The sequence below is a fragment of the Cyphellophora attinorum genome, assembly GCF_001299255.1.
Source record: "Cyphellophora attinorum strain CBS 131958 chromosome Unknown Contig2, whole genome shotgun sequence".
In the NCBI taxonomy this organism is placed as follows: Eukaryota; Fungi; Ascomycota; class Eurotiomycetes; order Chaetothyriales; family Cyphellophoraceae; genus Cyphellophora; species Cyphellophora attinorum.
The window spans coordinates 1,226,695-1,241,786 of NW_017253230.1; the positions used below are offsets into that span (position 1 = coordinate 1,226,695).

General features: G+C 54.5%; 6 protein-coding genes across 6 annotated transcripts; 3 read left to right on the top strand and 3 right to left on the bottom strand.

Annotated features, from left to right (window-relative positions):
* Positions 1 to 546: 546 nt before the first annotated feature.
* Positions 547 to 2,177, top strand: AB675_2766 (Transcription factor RLM1; the record flags this gene model as incomplete). The annotated part of the gene is made up of 3 exons (XM_018142762.1): positions 547 to 602; positions 655 to 811; positions 861 to 2,177. 3 exons carry the CDS (start codon positions 547 to 549, stop codon positions 2,175 to 2,177), a joined length of 1,530 nt encoding a protein of 509 aa, XP_018005189.1.
* A 1,004-nt stretch (positions 2,178 to 3,181) lies between these two features.
* Positions 3,182 to 3,961, bottom strand: AB675_2767 (uncharacterized protein; the record flags this gene model as incomplete). The annotated part of the gene is made up of 1 exon (XM_018142763.1): positions 3,182 to 3,961. The coding sequence occupies one exon, from the start codon at positions 3,959 to 3,961 to the stop codon at positions 3,182 to 3,184; it is 780 nt and encodes a 259-aa protein (XP_018004955.1).
* Positions 3,962 to 4,449: 488 nt separating this feature from the next.
* On the top strand, positions 4,450 to 6,231 carry AB675_2768 (uncharacterized protein; the record flags this gene model as incomplete). The annotated part of the gene is made up of 1 exon (XM_018142764.1): positions 4,450 to 6,231. The coding sequence occupies one exon, from the start codon at positions 4,450 to 4,452 to the stop codon at positions 6,229 to 6,231; it is 1,782 nt and encodes a 593-aa protein (XP_018005044.1).
* Positions 6,232 to 6,427: 196 nt separating this feature from the next.
* Positions 6,428 to 8,112, bottom strand: AB675_2769 (Glucose-6-phosphate 1-dehydrogenase; the record flags this gene model as incomplete). The annotated part of the gene is made up of 4 exons (XM_018142765.1): positions 6,428 to 7,404; positions 7,455 to 7,872; positions 7,921 to 8,014; positions 8,069 to 8,112. 4 exons carry the CDS (start codon positions 8,110 to 8,112, stop codon positions 6,428 to 6,430), a joined length of 1,533 nt encoding a protein of 510 aa, XP_018004807.1.
* A 1,107-nt stretch (positions 8,113 to 9,219) lies between these two features.
* On the top strand, positions 9,220 to 9,669 carry AB675_2770 (60S ribosomal protein L33-B; the record flags this gene model as incomplete). The annotated part of the gene is made up of 3 exons (XM_018142767.1): positions 9,220 to 9,241; positions 9,312 to 9,417; positions 9,471 to 9,669. The coding sequence occupies 3 exons, from the start codon at positions 9,220 to 9,222 to the stop codon at positions 9,667 to 9,669; spliced, it is 327 nt and encodes a 108-aa protein (XP_018005244.1).
* Positions 9,670 to 10,506: 837 nt separating this feature from the next.
* On the bottom strand, positions 10,507 to 13,508 carry AB675_2771 (putative monoglyceride lipase; the record flags this gene model as incomplete). The annotated part of the gene is made up of 8 exons (XM_018142768.1): positions 10,507 to 10,769; positions 10,853 to 11,043; positions 11,145 to 11,418; positions 12,153 to 12,277; positions 12,330 to 12,496; positions 12,547 to 13,051; positions 13,127 to 13,239; positions 13,437 to 13,508. The coding sequence occupies 8 exons, from the start codon at positions 13,506 to 13,508 to the stop codon at positions 10,507 to 10,509; spliced, it is 1,710 nt and encodes a 569-aa protein (XP_018005171.1).
* Between the last annotated feature and the right edge of the window lie 1,584 nt (positions 13,509 to 15,092).

The following is a 15,092-nucleotide window of genomic DNA, read 5'->3' on the forward strand; positions in this document are numbered from 1 at the left end:
AGTCGATCATCCATACACCGTTGACACCATCCTAAAAAGCCACGCGATATTTTACCACGCGTGCACATTCTATACCCACTAGAAAGGACCGCTTGGTCCAAGCACGCGGAACTCGACCCGGTCTCAATCACTCGAGTCCTTGTTCCACCACGAGCCAGCGTTCCCGTTCCTTCAACAAAGAAATCTTGCCTGCGCCTCGAGTCCACCACCAGCGACTGTATCATTGTTCACGACCTTGCATTGTTCTGATTTGTCCGGAAGCTATTCGATGCTAGAGTCGACCTCTCTGCGACCGCGACTTCGTTGACTTGCACTGCTGCGCTTGAGCAAGCGCGCTTCTGGAATCAGCCTACCTTGACGCTTTCATTTGCTCCATCTCCCCACGTGGCCGCATACACTCGACCACCCACGACATTTCACAGCCACATATCCGCCGCGGTGCTATCTGCTTGCCCTTATCGAAGAGTACATATCGTCGCGCCTGTCACGCGCTTTGGCGACACGCCGACCGTCTCATTCTAGCCGCCGTCATATGTGTAGCACAATATGGGCCGGAGGAAGATCGAGATCAGGGCGATAAAGGATGATCGCAATCGATCTGTGTAGGTGCATCATCCGCCGACGCAGGACAAATTTACTGACCAGACCCGACAGAACATTTCTGAAGCGCAAAGGCGGCCTCTTCAAGAAGGCGCACGAGTTGTCGGTACTATGCTCGGTCGACGTCGCAGTCATCATCTTTGGTCATAACAAGAAATTATACGAGTTCTCGTCTGGAGACATTCACGAGACCTTGCGGCGCTACAGCTATGTAAGCTGCTCCGCGTTCTAGTCCCAAGCCCTTCACTAATCTTGAACAGTATGGCCAACCGCACGAGCACAAAGGACCCGCCGACTTCAAGGGCAAAGGCGGCGGCAGTGACGACGAGGACGACGACGAAGATGACGGACAGCAGATCAAGGAAGATTCATTACCTCCTCAGCAGCATCCAGGCATGATGCCGCCACATATGCAACACCACAATTCGTTTCAGCACATACGGCCTCCGCATCAGGCCTCAGCTTCCCCACCGATGCAGAATGGCATGTTCCCGAGGCACAGCACGCCTCAACCGCCCCAGATAGATTCGCGCCCAGGCTCCAGAAATACTATCCGGAGGACGTCGTCGAATCTCGTCCCAATGCAACATCCTCATCCAACGCCGCCACCACCGCAGAATGGCTTCGCGTACATGCCTAATCCTCCAATATACCAGCCGCAGCAAAATATGCCGACGACACAACCACAATTTCAGCAGTTCCCTCCGCAACATCAGCAACCTCAACAGTATCTCCATCCACAGCAAGGTCATCCGCCACCACGACCGGCATCCGCGCCCCGTCACGATAGTCTGGGACCACCTCAGCATATGCAACAGCGACAATCTCCTCAACCAGAATTCAAACAACCTCAAAACACTCCGCCACAGATCAAACATCTCTCCTCAAAGTCCCGCTCCATATTCACGCCCATCGACGAGGGCGGTTCCGTGCTGGCTCAACACTTCTTTGGCGGCGGCGCACCTGATCCGCCCAGGCAATCAACTATGAAACGCTCCGTGTCGCCGCAACCACCTCCGCGCTCGACCACAACTCAACCACAGATGATGACCACATCCGCATTCCATCAACAACCACAACCGCCTCCCAGGCCTCAATCAACATCAAATGCGCCCGAATTTCCGCCACCAACACGATCGAACACCTCCGGCTCGCGCTCGGGCGCCCCGCGACCGAAGCTGAACCTCACAATCCCCTCCGAGGCGTCCGACAACGAAGACGAAGCGACCGGAGCCCCTAATCAGCCTCGTCCTGCTGTTGCACCTCGATCCGCAAACCCTGCCGCAGGCGGTTCGAATTCCACCAGCAACAGTTCCGGCCGCGGCATCGTACACTTACCTCCGCCCTCACCCTCAGCTAGCGCCGTTCTGTCAGCTGGAGCGGTCGGGCCCGGAAACCCATTTGCACGCCCACATCCTCCAGCACCGACGAGCCAAAACAAAGACGCATACGACTCGAACGCCACCAAAAACGGCGGCAATGGCGGCCCAGTTAGCAAAGGAAGCGGCGACAGCAACAGCAGATTAGGTCTTGGAGAGATCGAGACGCCTATCTCGCACTGCCGTCGAGATACATGAGCAACGAATTACTGCCAAGTCCGAGTAATTTCTTCTCGGAGTGGGGCGATTGGAATCGTGATCGAGGCGGGATCGGTGGGAGCGGAACGGGGATGAGTGCTGTGCTGCCTAGTCCGCTGGGCGGAGGAGGGAACAGGGATGGTGGTGGTGGCGGGGGCGGCTCTCTGGCTTCAGTGCGTTCCCGATGGGGACAGGGTTAACGCCGTTGGATGTTAAGGGCGGTGGGTGGGGCAGGGATGGCGCTGGCGATACGCCCGTGGGGCCAACGAGTGGCCCATTGAAGAGGAAGGGGGATGAGGAGATGCCTGGGGTGGGCGGAGAGGGGGAGGAGAAGAAGGTTAAGTTGTAGAATGACTTTGACTTGTTGTACATGGAGGATTGCGCGGTCAGCCCTCCTGTCGTATGTGCGAGAGACAGCAGGGACACACCTAGCTCAGAGCGACGCCTGTATGAGTGTGGATATCTGTTGCATAATGACAGCATTGCAGGTTTGGGATGGCTTATTTTCCTGGTAGCAAGTTCATCATCTAGTACCCCAACGACGACTGCTACATAGCACACTTCTCGGAATACTACGCGTTTTGAGGCCAGAAAAATCGTAATTCGTACATATGCGCATGGGGAGGCCTCCCCGGGGTATCACTTCAACTTCTGGACGTACAAAAAAACGCAAAACGCAACCACCCGACCAGTGCTCCGGCTCCAGTTCCAGGACCAACTCTCCCCCCGCTTCTCCGCTTCCTCCTCCCTAAACACTCACCACCATCACCAACCTTCCCTCCATGAACTCGACCCTTCCAGCCTCTTCCAACGCGCTCATCAACTCCATATCGTGCAGCACGGGCTGCAGCCCAGCTGGGCGCCACACGCTCCAACGCGCAGCAAAAAGGTTGGCTTGTGCCAGCGCCGGAAATTGTCGTCGGATGTGCTCGAGCGCGAAACGCAGCTGGGCCATGCCCGTGTTTTGGGCGGCAGGAACGGGAACGGGGCCGACGACGCGTTGGTTAGTGGTGGAGGAGTAGATGGAGAGGAGGATGTGTGTGGGCGCGTGGAGGCGGAAGAGGAAGAAGCGGCGGGAAAGCGAGAGCAGCAGGCGTTGGAAGCGCAGTGGTGGGCTCAGTAGCAGGAGCTCTTGCGAGCATCTTCTTCTTCTGCTCTCGCTTGACCTTGCTGCGCTTTCTGTCTCTCTCGTTGGCCACGATCCTACGTAGGAACGGCGCAACGCGTTCGATGATGATTTGCGCGTCGTTTGGCCACGAAACAGTGCGCGAGAGGGGATCTGACGCGGTCCAAGGGCCCCAGAAACGCGCACCAGAGCCAGCTCGAAGAAATGCTGCTGCTGTTTCCTGCAGCTTCATGTTGTACTCGTCTACTCTGTATGGCGCTCCGCCGATGATGGATTGACGCTCTGGATGGCTCTCGTCCAGCATGTATGCTTTGGCGTCCTCTAAGAGCTCGGAATAGGCAGCATCGTCGAGTTCGAGCGCGTTTCGCGTCCCTACAGCGCTTACGGTGCCTTTAAAGGAAGCAGAGGATGGTGTAGTTGGCGTAGGAGCAGCAGAATTGGTGTCTGCAGGCGTATTTGGCGTGTATGACGCGTAAGAAGGCGTAATTCCAGCGCTGGAGTCCTCCGGAGTGTTGTATGGGTTGAGAGCTGCGTCGAACGCGATGTTTCCTGCAGCAGTGTTGGAACTGAAGGTCATATCTTGCTCGAACAGCGCCTGGGACTCCTCTGGAGTCAGGGCCGAGAGGTCTGGCAGCTCAGGAACGTCCGAGGAGTCCATGTTGTGCGATTTACTGAACAACCAGGCGCATTCTGGGTCTCGTAGCGCGCCACAAAAGCAGCGGACAGCCGCCTCGAAGCCCAGAGGGCGACGATGGCTGTGGGGAGGGAACAGGAGGCTATTGAGCGACGTCGTTGCTTTGCATATGCTGGCGGGCCGGAGAAAGGAAGTTCCGAAGCTCACGTGATCAAGATAGAGAAAATGAAGTCTGGAATTGTGCCAAAAATGAGCTAGTCCCAAAATGGATTCACTCACTCCATGCCATCATTTGCCTGTCCTTATTCACCAACACTCAGATATCTGCAATCATGAAGGCCTCCCTAGCAACCTGTTGAGTAAAGGTGGTGATTCATCTATTGGCGTTCATATGGGTGAGTAGTTTCAGTATTTCAACACTCTACTGCATCGAAGGTTGTCACTAAGCCACGTCATCTCTGCTTCTCAATGCCATACTGCACATCTAGATGCTAACATTCACATGCAGAGCCATGTTCTCAGCAACAAGGCTCCAAGTAGCTACCTACCTACTCGGTGTCTGTCCATTCAGCATTGCTTTCTTGGTGTTCCTCAACTCTTCAGTCTCCTTCGTCATCACAGACCTCATTGGACGCGAGGATGGAGTCGGCGACGCAGTCGGCAGTCTTGGATTCGCAGACGAGCTGCTTGCGTTGGTAGCTTGTCCTCTCTGGGGCCTGCTCTCCGACAGAATCGGAGTTCGTTGGGTGTGCGTTCTTGGATATGCCATCATCGCACTAGCCTTGGTTCTGTTCGTGCAGGCACACAATGTCTACCCTCAGCTGCTATTGGGGAGATTGTTCTTCAGCATCGGTGGCGCGGCAGCCTCGACTATGGTGACAGCGGTCTTGCCTGCTGTAGCGTCACAGCAGAAGCTGTCGCTCGATTGTGCACCTAACATTGATCGGAACCACACCTCATCACCTTCCATAACATCCGAATTGACGATCACGCCTGCTCGCTACCGCCACAACGGCACCTCAGCCAAGCCCACAGCTTCAAGGAGCTCGGCGTATGGATCGACGTCTCGTGTCGCCGGCTTCGTTGGGATGTTCACAGGCGCTGGCGCTCTGATAGCACTTCTTGTCTTCCTACCGTTGCCGGCTCGCTTCCAACATTCTGGGCTTTCTCCAGCTCGTGCCTTGCAACACTCGTTCTACATAGTCGCAGTGATTGCTCTTATACTCGCTATCTGGTGCTTCATTGGTCTCCGGAATCTTGCATCCGAGGCCTCGCCCGGCTCGAAGACCAGCAAGCAAACTCGACCATCACTCTCACAACAGCTCATGACGCTAACACGCAACCTCCGCACATCCGTCCAAATCGGTCTCAAACGCCCCTCCATCGCCCTGGGCTACCTCGGCGGCTTCGTAGCCCGAGCTTCATCCGTCGGCATCTCACTCTTCATCCCACTACTGGTGAATGCGCTCTTCCTCGATTCCGACCTCTGCAATCCGTCCTCATCCCCCTCCCTTCTCGAATCCGACCCCAACGGTCTCCCAGACATCAAACGAAGATGTCCCCGCGCCTACGTCGTGGCTGCTGCAATGACAGGCGTTGCCGAGACCGTCGCTCTGATCGCAGCACCAATATTTGGCTACGCCAGCGCGAGGACTAAGAGGAGGGGTCTGCCGATGATGGTGGCGGCCGCGGCTGGGATTGTGGGATACCCGCTGTTCGTGGCGGAGTTTGATGCGGATGATGCACAAAAAGGAAAGAGGAGTCTGGCTTTCCTTGCGGTGTGTCTGATTGGGATGAGCCAGATCGGGGCGATCGTATGCAGTCTGGGCGTGCTGAGTGCGGGCGTACTCGAGAGTCAGGCAGATGGGACGACCACGGCCGTTGCAGAAAGCAATGGCCATACCAGCAACGGCGCAGTAGCAGCCCAACATCGACACAACGAGGATGACGAAGAGTCAGCGCCACTGCTTAACAACGAGCACAATCACATCACTGCTGCAGACTCTCCAACAACAGCAGGACAAGAAGACGTAAGCCTCACGAACATCAAAGGTGCAATAGCAGGCATATACTCCTTCTACGGCGGCTTCGCGATACTGCTCCTGACCAAGCTAGGCGGCTCGCTGTTCGACACTGTTAGTCGAGGCGCGCCGTTCTACATCATGGCGGTATTCAACGGTGTCCTGTTCGTAGCTTGTGCTGTGTTGGGGTTGAGAGTTACGGACGATGAGGAGCGCTCTAGATCTAATGGTAGCGGCGGCGGAGGAGAGGCGGGAATAGTGGACGGGACGTAGAGGGAGTTAAAGAGTAGACAGTCGAGAAAGCCATGAATTTTCAAGTTTGCAGATGGAGGATCTGTTCATTGAGCGCTCTCTTTCTACTCGCTATATCCATTTGCGCAGGAAATTGCTCCTTCTAACCAGTACACGAGCGCCTTGCCATGGTCATCATTGATCGGGAGTCCGCCATTTGCTTTTTGCCGTTCGTATCCTACAGCTTCTGGTTGTTGGAGCCACTGTTCCAGCTGTAGCCTGCGGCATCGCTGAACTTGTATCCGTAAGAAGCAGTGAAGTCATCGAGGACAGCAGGACCACGCGAGCCATAGGGGTACTCCATGGGAACGATGTCCTTCTTCTGGTCGAGGTAATGAAGCAGAGGGGTGAAGATTCTCCATGAGGCATCCAGCTCGTCATCTCTAACGAAGTTGCTGTGATCGCCCTTCATGGCGTCGAGGACAAGTGACTCGTATGCTTCGGGAATCTTGAGGTCGGAGAAGCGGCGGCGGTAAGTGAGATCGAGTTCGGTGACGACAGTCTGCATGGACAGACCGGGTAGCTTGGAGTTCATCTTGAGGTAGACCGATTCGTTGGGTTGGATGCGGATGACCAGTTCGTTGCGAGGAATGTCTTTGAAGATACCACTCGTGACATCCTTGAACTGTATTCTGATCTCGGTTTTCTGCTCGTTAAGCGCCTTGCCAGCCTTCATGATGAAAGGCACACCATCCCATCGTTCGTTCTTGATGAAAGCGACCATTGCGCAGAAAGTGGGACACCGAGACTCTTTGGGAACGGTGTCATCTTCCTTGTAGGCGGGCTTGGTGCCATCAAGACTCTTGCCGTACTGGCCGATGATCACGTTCTTGGGCTCGATCGCAGGCATGCAGCGCAGCACACGGACCTTCTCGTCGCGGATGTCTTCAGACGAGAACGAGATAGGCCGCTCCATAGCCAACAGGGTAAGGACCTGGAGGAGATGGTTCTGCATAACATCACGAATGATGCCGAACTCATCGAAGTAGCCACCACGACCTTCGGTTCCAAAGGGCTCCTTGAAGGTAATCTGGACTGAATCGATATGATTACGGTTCCAGTTGCTGCCGAGAAACTCGTTGCCGAAGCGAATGATGAGCAGATTCTTGACCATCTCCTTGCCAAGGTAGTGGTCGATTCGGAAGATTTCCTCCTCTGTCCAGTGTTAGCGCAATTCATTAAATTTGACCATGATAATGACCTACCCTTCCAGTCTGGTGCCAATGCCTTCTGCAGCTCACGAGCAGAACCCAGATCTTTGCCGAAGGGCTTCTCGATGATTATGCGGTTGATGCCCTGCTTGGAATAGCAGTTGCGCTTCAAGTGTTGTGATACTGTGATGAAGACCGACGGAGGCAGAGCCATGTAGAACACTCTGTTGGTCTCCTTTCGGCCCTTCTCAATTTCGCTAATGTGCTTATCGAGTTGCTGGAACGGCTCGTCTTGATCGTACTGACCTGCGACGTATGTGCAGACGTCACAGAACATATCGAGCTGTTCCTCGACCTCTTTTGTGGGAGTCTTGATGTATGAGCGCACTCTCTTGAGGTACTCGGTGTGGTCCATCTTTGTTCGAGCATATCCAATGATCTTTATGTCTTTCGGCAGGAACTTATTGCGGAACTGCGCAAGTCAGTGGATTGTGAGAAGTGCGGGCCGGGACGCTCTTACAAGACCAAAGAGGGCTGGGAACGTCTTCTTCTTTGCGAGATCACCAGAGGCACCCAGAACAATGATCACAGTGTTCTCCTTCAACTCTATTGTGCTGTATATATCATTAGTATGAGGGCCGGAGAAAGGTTGGGGAAGTAAGACTGACCCTGCTGTCTGCGGTTCTTCTGGAGTTATGATAGTGTCCGCCATGGTTGCGACGTTTGCTGGATGTGAAAGGATGAAGCAATAGCAACAGATTGCTCAGAAAACAAAGCTACGCAAGGTGTAAGGTAAAAGAAGGGCCGGTGGTGAGTGTACGCAGACAAATATTTTGGACGGCGATAAATGTGAAGGTGGGGAACTTTGGTGGGGGAGGCCGGCAGAGGTGGAAATGATGCGCGCCGAAACAGCTCCTGCTTGATTGACGTAACAGCTGCGTTGCTGGGCTACTCTTTCCCTGAGGTTAAGGCGAGAGACTCGGTCAGGAACAATCGAGAGCAAACGAACAACGAGCCAGGGAAGAATCTATTTACACCGCTCTCGAGGACTGTTACGGCATTACTACTTCAGATACATCACTAAGCCGCGGCAGGCGGATTCGCTGCTGGTCTGGTCGGAGATGTCTTTGAAACCGAGCTTGTCACCAACAGCTCGAGATTGATCGTTTTTGGTGCGTGTGTCCCTGCGTCAGATAGCGCTGGACCATCCCACGGAAGTTCCGGCTGGACCAATTCATTCATCATCGTCCTCAGGGCTCTGTCAGACAATTGATGCGTTATGTAATCATACTGCTCTAAGGATGTCGCAGTCCCATTTGAGTAAATAGTCAGGGCGCATTTGTTCCACTCATGTTACTTGTGTGGTTTGCCCAATGAAGTGGCAGTCTCAAGGACGCGGTTCTATGAGGGCTCTGCCCTAGCTATCGGACCAGCTACCGCAGAGGACTTCATGGAAATCCGAGTCGTAGGAGAGCCCCATGACAGCAACAGGTACAACACTTTAGGCTGAGACGAATGACGGGATATAGATAACCGACTCAGATATAGGCCGGTGGGCTACTACTTCCGCGGTGTAGACTCGGTGGGGCAGCGAAACTTGCAGTGAGGTTTCGTGAAGAGGGTCTTCCCGGACTTAGCAAGAACAACTCCGACCTCGTTGGACATCTCTCAGTCTTGGCGGAAAACCACACTGCCAAGACCCGGAATTCAACTGCACCTCCGCATACACCAAACACACTGTATCGTGATTCTGTTCCAGCGACGACATTCACGACCACATTTCCACACGTTTTGCCAGGCTGTGGGAACATTCGACACTATGTCTTCCACCGGACAGCGTCGTACGTATCTCCTCTCGCCACAATCTCATTGGGTGAGGCACAGAAGTCTTGAGCTAACAACATTGCGCAGTTTACGTGAAGGGCAAGCACTTGTCATACCAGCGAGGCAAGCGCAACACCAACCCCAACACATCGCTCGTCAAGATCGAGGGCGTCGATGACCCACAAGCCGCTCAGTACGGAACCGTCCTGCTACATCTCACGCGATGCCAGACTAATTTATGATCAGGTTCTATCTCGGAAAGAGAGTCGCATACGTCTACAGAGCATCAAAAGAGCGACAGGGCTCAAAGATCAGAGTAATTTGGGGCAAAGTTACACGACCACACGGCAACTCTGGCGTTGTCCGAGCAAAATTCAACCACAACCTTCCTCCTCAGTCCTTCGGCGCGAGCGTAAGAGTGATGCTGTATCCCAGCTCGATATGATCAGACGAATTAGGCGGTGATGGAGAGGTCGAAGCGAGGCGAAAGAAGATACAGGAGGACGGCAGGGGAACCCTGAGGAGTCCATATCTGCCTGCCAGCCGGTTCGGAGAGACGGTGGTCATGCGGCAGCGACATTAGCATTGATCGTTCTGCAAGATACTACGGAAATGGTCAAGCACAACTTCCAGCGCTTTTGCGCTTCTTCACAAAACCCACGAGCTCCGATCATGGGTCAACAGAGCCAGGGCCTCAGCTAGACAAGAGATGGCTCACGGAGCAGACAAATACTTTGCGAGCGGCTCAGTACAGATATCCCTCCGAGCCGCGAAAATGGCAATGACCAGCCTCACGCACGCTCGACATGTCAATGGAACCATCCAGGGAGAACGCTGACCAGACGTCTAGCACATTCTATCACAATCCCCACGAGCTGCCACATGGTGGGAATTCTGACACGACTGTCTCGTTGCTCTGATCACTAATGCAGCAAAGCTGGGTTGATCTGCTCAAGATGCATCGCCGCTTCCATTCCGCCAGCAGCAGCATTCTCGCAGCAGCAGCACCGGGGCCGCTAAGCATCTCCTCAGTAGCATCTTCCCACCACTCGTCAGCTCATCGTGCCTGCCCGTCCTTGCGTTGCGTCCTCTTCGATGTGTTTGTTCGCTGTCCTTCCAGTGCGTTTCAATCTTGCAACCATAGACGAACCATACCCTCCTCTTGACGAGCTTCTGACTCTAAGGTAAGGAGCATTTCGCGGCCAATACTGGTGCATGCTGCCACAACTCAACGAGCCGCAGCTCTTCGGCACCTACGATCTGCACGTTCACACTTGACAAGTCAGCTGGCCGGACCGACAGCATGCGGATCTCTCCTATACACCCTAATTTCAGCATCCTCATGCCACCCGTACTTGGACGACTCAAACATCTTGGTCTCCCCCAGCACAAACCCCGTCGTCTCCAGCATTTTGGCGGCCTTTGGCCGCGCAAGCACAAACGTCGGCTGGCCGGCCTCATCCGCAACCGCATTACAATGGCGCGTCATCCACGTTCCCAGCCCACGTCGCTGATACGAGGGCAGGACTTGGGTACTCCGCTTGTCTAGCAGCGCCAGCATTAGTTCGAACAACTTGTATTCCAGCAGAATAGCACAGCTTCTGCTCTCAAGGATGATGTCTACTTACGAAAATGCTTTGTCGCGTCGTAGTCCAACCTGTGCGACATAGGGGTTCCATCGGCATATAGGTACTTGACAAAATCGGCGCCGCGTGGCGGCAAGGACTCCAACATCTCCTGGAGCCTCGCTTTGGCGGCATCTGCGTCCTCGGGCGTCGGCGTGACAGGACATGACAGCACAGTGTACGCGACGAACTCCCTGCCAGGCAATCGACGTCAGTATTCCAGAGCATACCCCATTACCAGGTAGCCACCAGCTTCCAGCTTGCCCAGTCCCATCAAACTGATCTCGACACTCACTCCGTCTCCAGATCCCTCACGCCATATACCCGCATGTGCGAATTATGGATATGAGCCGACAGCCAATACCGCCGCGCCCATTCCGTCTTTTTCTCGTCGGACAGGCCGATCAGTCGGGTACCCATGACCGGGTCATCGAAGACTGCCTCTTGCACTACACGTACGAGCTGCTCAATTTCTGCTTCTGTGGCTGCCGAGGTGACTTCTACGAGCTCGAAACCTTCCATGGCGGGATGCTCACTATCGCTTGCTGCGAGTCTTTCTGCGTTTAGTACTACTCATTCAGGATAAGCAACCTCAACCTCGTCGCTAATGCCGATATGAAAGGCAGTACCAGACGGTGTGCGAGAAGAGTACAGGATTTTGGAAGTCGTCGATCTCAAATGCCTGGATCACAAATCATCTTATACAGCACGCCCGATACTCTTATGCGCAAGCGCAAAACGCTCCAAACGCGATAGTCTAGACGTACGAGGGCGATAATGCTGAGTCCTATTGGCGTTAATCGCGGCCATTCGCCGAAGACCATCCGCGCTTCGAAACATGCCTGCCGTAAGTGGCGGCGTCGAGATGTCTCGCAAGTACTGCTTGCGAATCGATAAGCTTTCCATGGCACGCGGTACCGTCGTTCCCTACGACGAAATGCGATATTTGGACTGCCTTAAGACTGCCCATACGACGTGGTCCTGCAAATTAGGAGGGCACAGGAGGGGACAGAAAAGGGTGGCCTTACGCTATGTACCGACTGAAATTCTCCAGGTGTCGTGAGCTGTGCAGCGCCTTACACAAATTGTCGACGAATTTGCAGATGTGAGAACAGAAATCCTCATCAGACCCAATTCTCGCTGCAGCGTCCATGGGTATTAGATAATCCAAGCAAGCAATCGACAACGCAACCCGTGGCACTCGCCCCATCACAATTTCGTACCCCCATTAGTAGCACCATTACTCCTCCCTCCGCCCAGCGAAGCAGACGCCCCATGCCCATGCTCCTCGTCGCATGCATACTCTTCCGCCCCTCGCGATCCAGCGCGCCCCTCTCGCCTCTTGCGCGCCGCTCGATCCACTCTCCCGCCTCGCGTGCAAATTCCTCGCCGACGCCGTTGGGTTCGCGGTCGAGTTTGTGGTATGCTCTGCCAAACACAGTCAGTTTGACCACACGCAAGGGAAACAACAGCAGCTCACCCATCGAAAACCCTCATCATCCGATCTCCACCCTGCACACTCAAACAATCATACAACCTCTGACTCGCCTTGACGCTCGTCACCCGATCGCCACTCCCATGCGCCAACCACACCGGACACGGCAACTCATTCGTCAGACTCCGCACATACGCCCCCGTGCTCAACGCCTGCAGGTCCGCAGCGCGCTGCAGCATCCCGTTCATGCCCCCCAGCGTACCCGTGTCGTGACACAGTGATCATCATTCCACTCCTTACACACAGCCGGATCGCGGCACATGAAGCTAGGATCCATCTTCTGAGCCATCTGCTTCGATGGCATGAGCTTAGCCGCCATCTTCCCGGCTTTGACCGTCAGCCAGCCCGGCGCTGATTCAGGTGCTAATGCCACGAAGGGAGCCTGGAGCAGTAGTCCAGCGAATTGTGGGCGGTTCCGGATTGTGGTGGTCCGGAGGGTGTAAAGACAGTAGTGCAGCGCGATCTGGCCGCCCATGGAGGAGCCCATGAGGAAGAGCGGTGGTGGGTTGGTGCTGGCATGTTGCGTGAGGGTGTGCAGAACGAAATCGTGGAGGTCTGTTAGGACTTGGGTGGTGGGACCGGAGAGGCCCCGTTCGGAGGGTTGGTGGACAGAGCGGCCCCAGCCTCGTTGGTCGAAGGCGTGGATTTGGAGGTTGTGGTGCGTGGTGAGGGTGTTGAAGAGTTGGGAGTAGGTGTTGCAGTGGTCACTGGTGAGGGGAGGAGGTGGTTAGTGAGTTGTTGTAGGGAAGCCTTGCGCAGGGCAGGTTGGTTGTGGCTAGAACAGGAGCGATGATCTCGAGTGGATGAGCAGTGCTTGATGAAGGACGTTGGGTGTAAAGTCCATCACTCCAGCATGCCAGTCGAGGCCGGCTCCCATCTCCTTGCCGGAACTCGTCTCGAAAAATATAGAATTGGATCAGACTCACCTGAACCCATGTACAAATACAACAACTCCAAGAGGTCGACCTTCAGGCTACAGGAACATAGCAGCAGTCAGTTATCTGATATCCGTTGTTTGATCCACATCTATACTCGCAATTCCGCTGTCCAGGGAGCGGGAAGCATGCAGCTTAGTAAGGTGACTGAACTTACCTTCCATGTTTTAGTGTATAGACGAGCGCCATCGTTCGTGGTAAGCCATCCTTCCTCTGTCGTAGGCGGCATAATGGCTTAAGCTGGCAGGCGGACCACTAGAGCCAGTCCACGAAGTGTAGCTGGCTATGGTCCGTGAGTTGTTGTTTCTTTCGCTGCTGTTAGGCTGCTGCCGATGTTGTGTTGCGGAGGATTCCAACTATTCGTTTGGAGCGCGTGAGTCTCTCAGTAGAAGTCGGCGCGCCCTCTTGATTATGCGACTGCTCGAATGAATGTCGCTTCAAGCAGCAAGACAGAGGACTGTGAAGGTATGGCGAAGATATCAAAAGTCCCAAATTATGGGTGCCGTGATAAGCTCCGGTGGCTTTGCTGCCGCTGTCCGCTATGAAAACACGGGCGTTCGGGAAACTTTCACATGCGCAGTGTGCCTTATTACTCCGTATGTTGCTGAAGTCAGATCTTCCCTTACTGGCTAACAGAAGCTGTAGATTTATGTGGCTCACGTGTCACGCTTTCTGGGCAAGGCGCTCGTCTATATTGCTGCCCTGTTTCAGACGTGTCAAACTGTGCTATGACGGCCATCAACGGCAAGGTGCAAGGCACCGCCAGATGCGGATGCCGAAGAATTCGAAATTGGATAACTTTGTTGTCGCTCCTGGATCGGGCCGGGCTACGTCAGCCCAGTCTTTCGCCTAGAAGAAATTTCTTGGGGAAACAATCTTGTAGGCGAGAAGCGAGCGCGTAGTGCGTTGGCGATCGATATGCCTTGATTGGGCAATGAGCTGCCGCTTGAGCAGCTGGGTAGGCGGCAGTGTACGCAGGCGGGTTGAGTGGCCCAGGTAACGGTGCTCTGAACTCTTATGCTTGCGGCTACATGAGTATGTTTGTGCTGTATGAGCTCGCCACCAGGGGATGAGAGATGGCATCTCGACCGTCTACGACTGCAACGACCGCTGCCAGAACGATGCCCGCCCGAATCCAGATGGTACCATCTGCATGCCCTTCATCATCTACAGTGTACATTGTACGTGTCAATCTCTATCTATGACTTGGACATCATCAGGCGTGTGAGCGATGCCAACACAGCCACGATGGGCCTTCGACTCGATAAATGCGAGTTGAGCACAGTCCAGAAAATGAAGCTCTGCTTCTTCCTTCTCTTGGATGGACTTTTCTGGACTGTGCCCAACTCGCATTTATCGAGTCGAAGGCCCATCGTGGCTTCCTCAGTGTCCTGGGTCGCAGTGCTCCTTCTCCGAAGTGAGTGAGGGAAGGCGAGTACGTGTCGAGGAAAGTGCAGAGTGCGAGAGGGTGCTCTGGCAGGAGCCCGTGAATCTGCCTCGGAGAGGCAGGGACGATGACCAGCAGCAGACTCAGGGCATACTTCGAGTAGCGCATCGATGAGACTCAAAATGCGGTTTGAGCAAGCCGGAGACGAGGGCCAGCTCAGAGTCAAGTCATGCAGTGATGGTGAGAGATATGTCAGCGTCAATTGATTGATCTATGACGCTCGAAGGTGAACACCAACGTATTCACGAAGCTTGGGTCTGTCCATAAAGTCAGCACCTTGATATCGCAGGGAGGACTCTGGCTCGAAACTCACATCATTTGCGACTTTCGGAAGTAAAAATATTTGTCGCTTTCGCATTTTCGAAA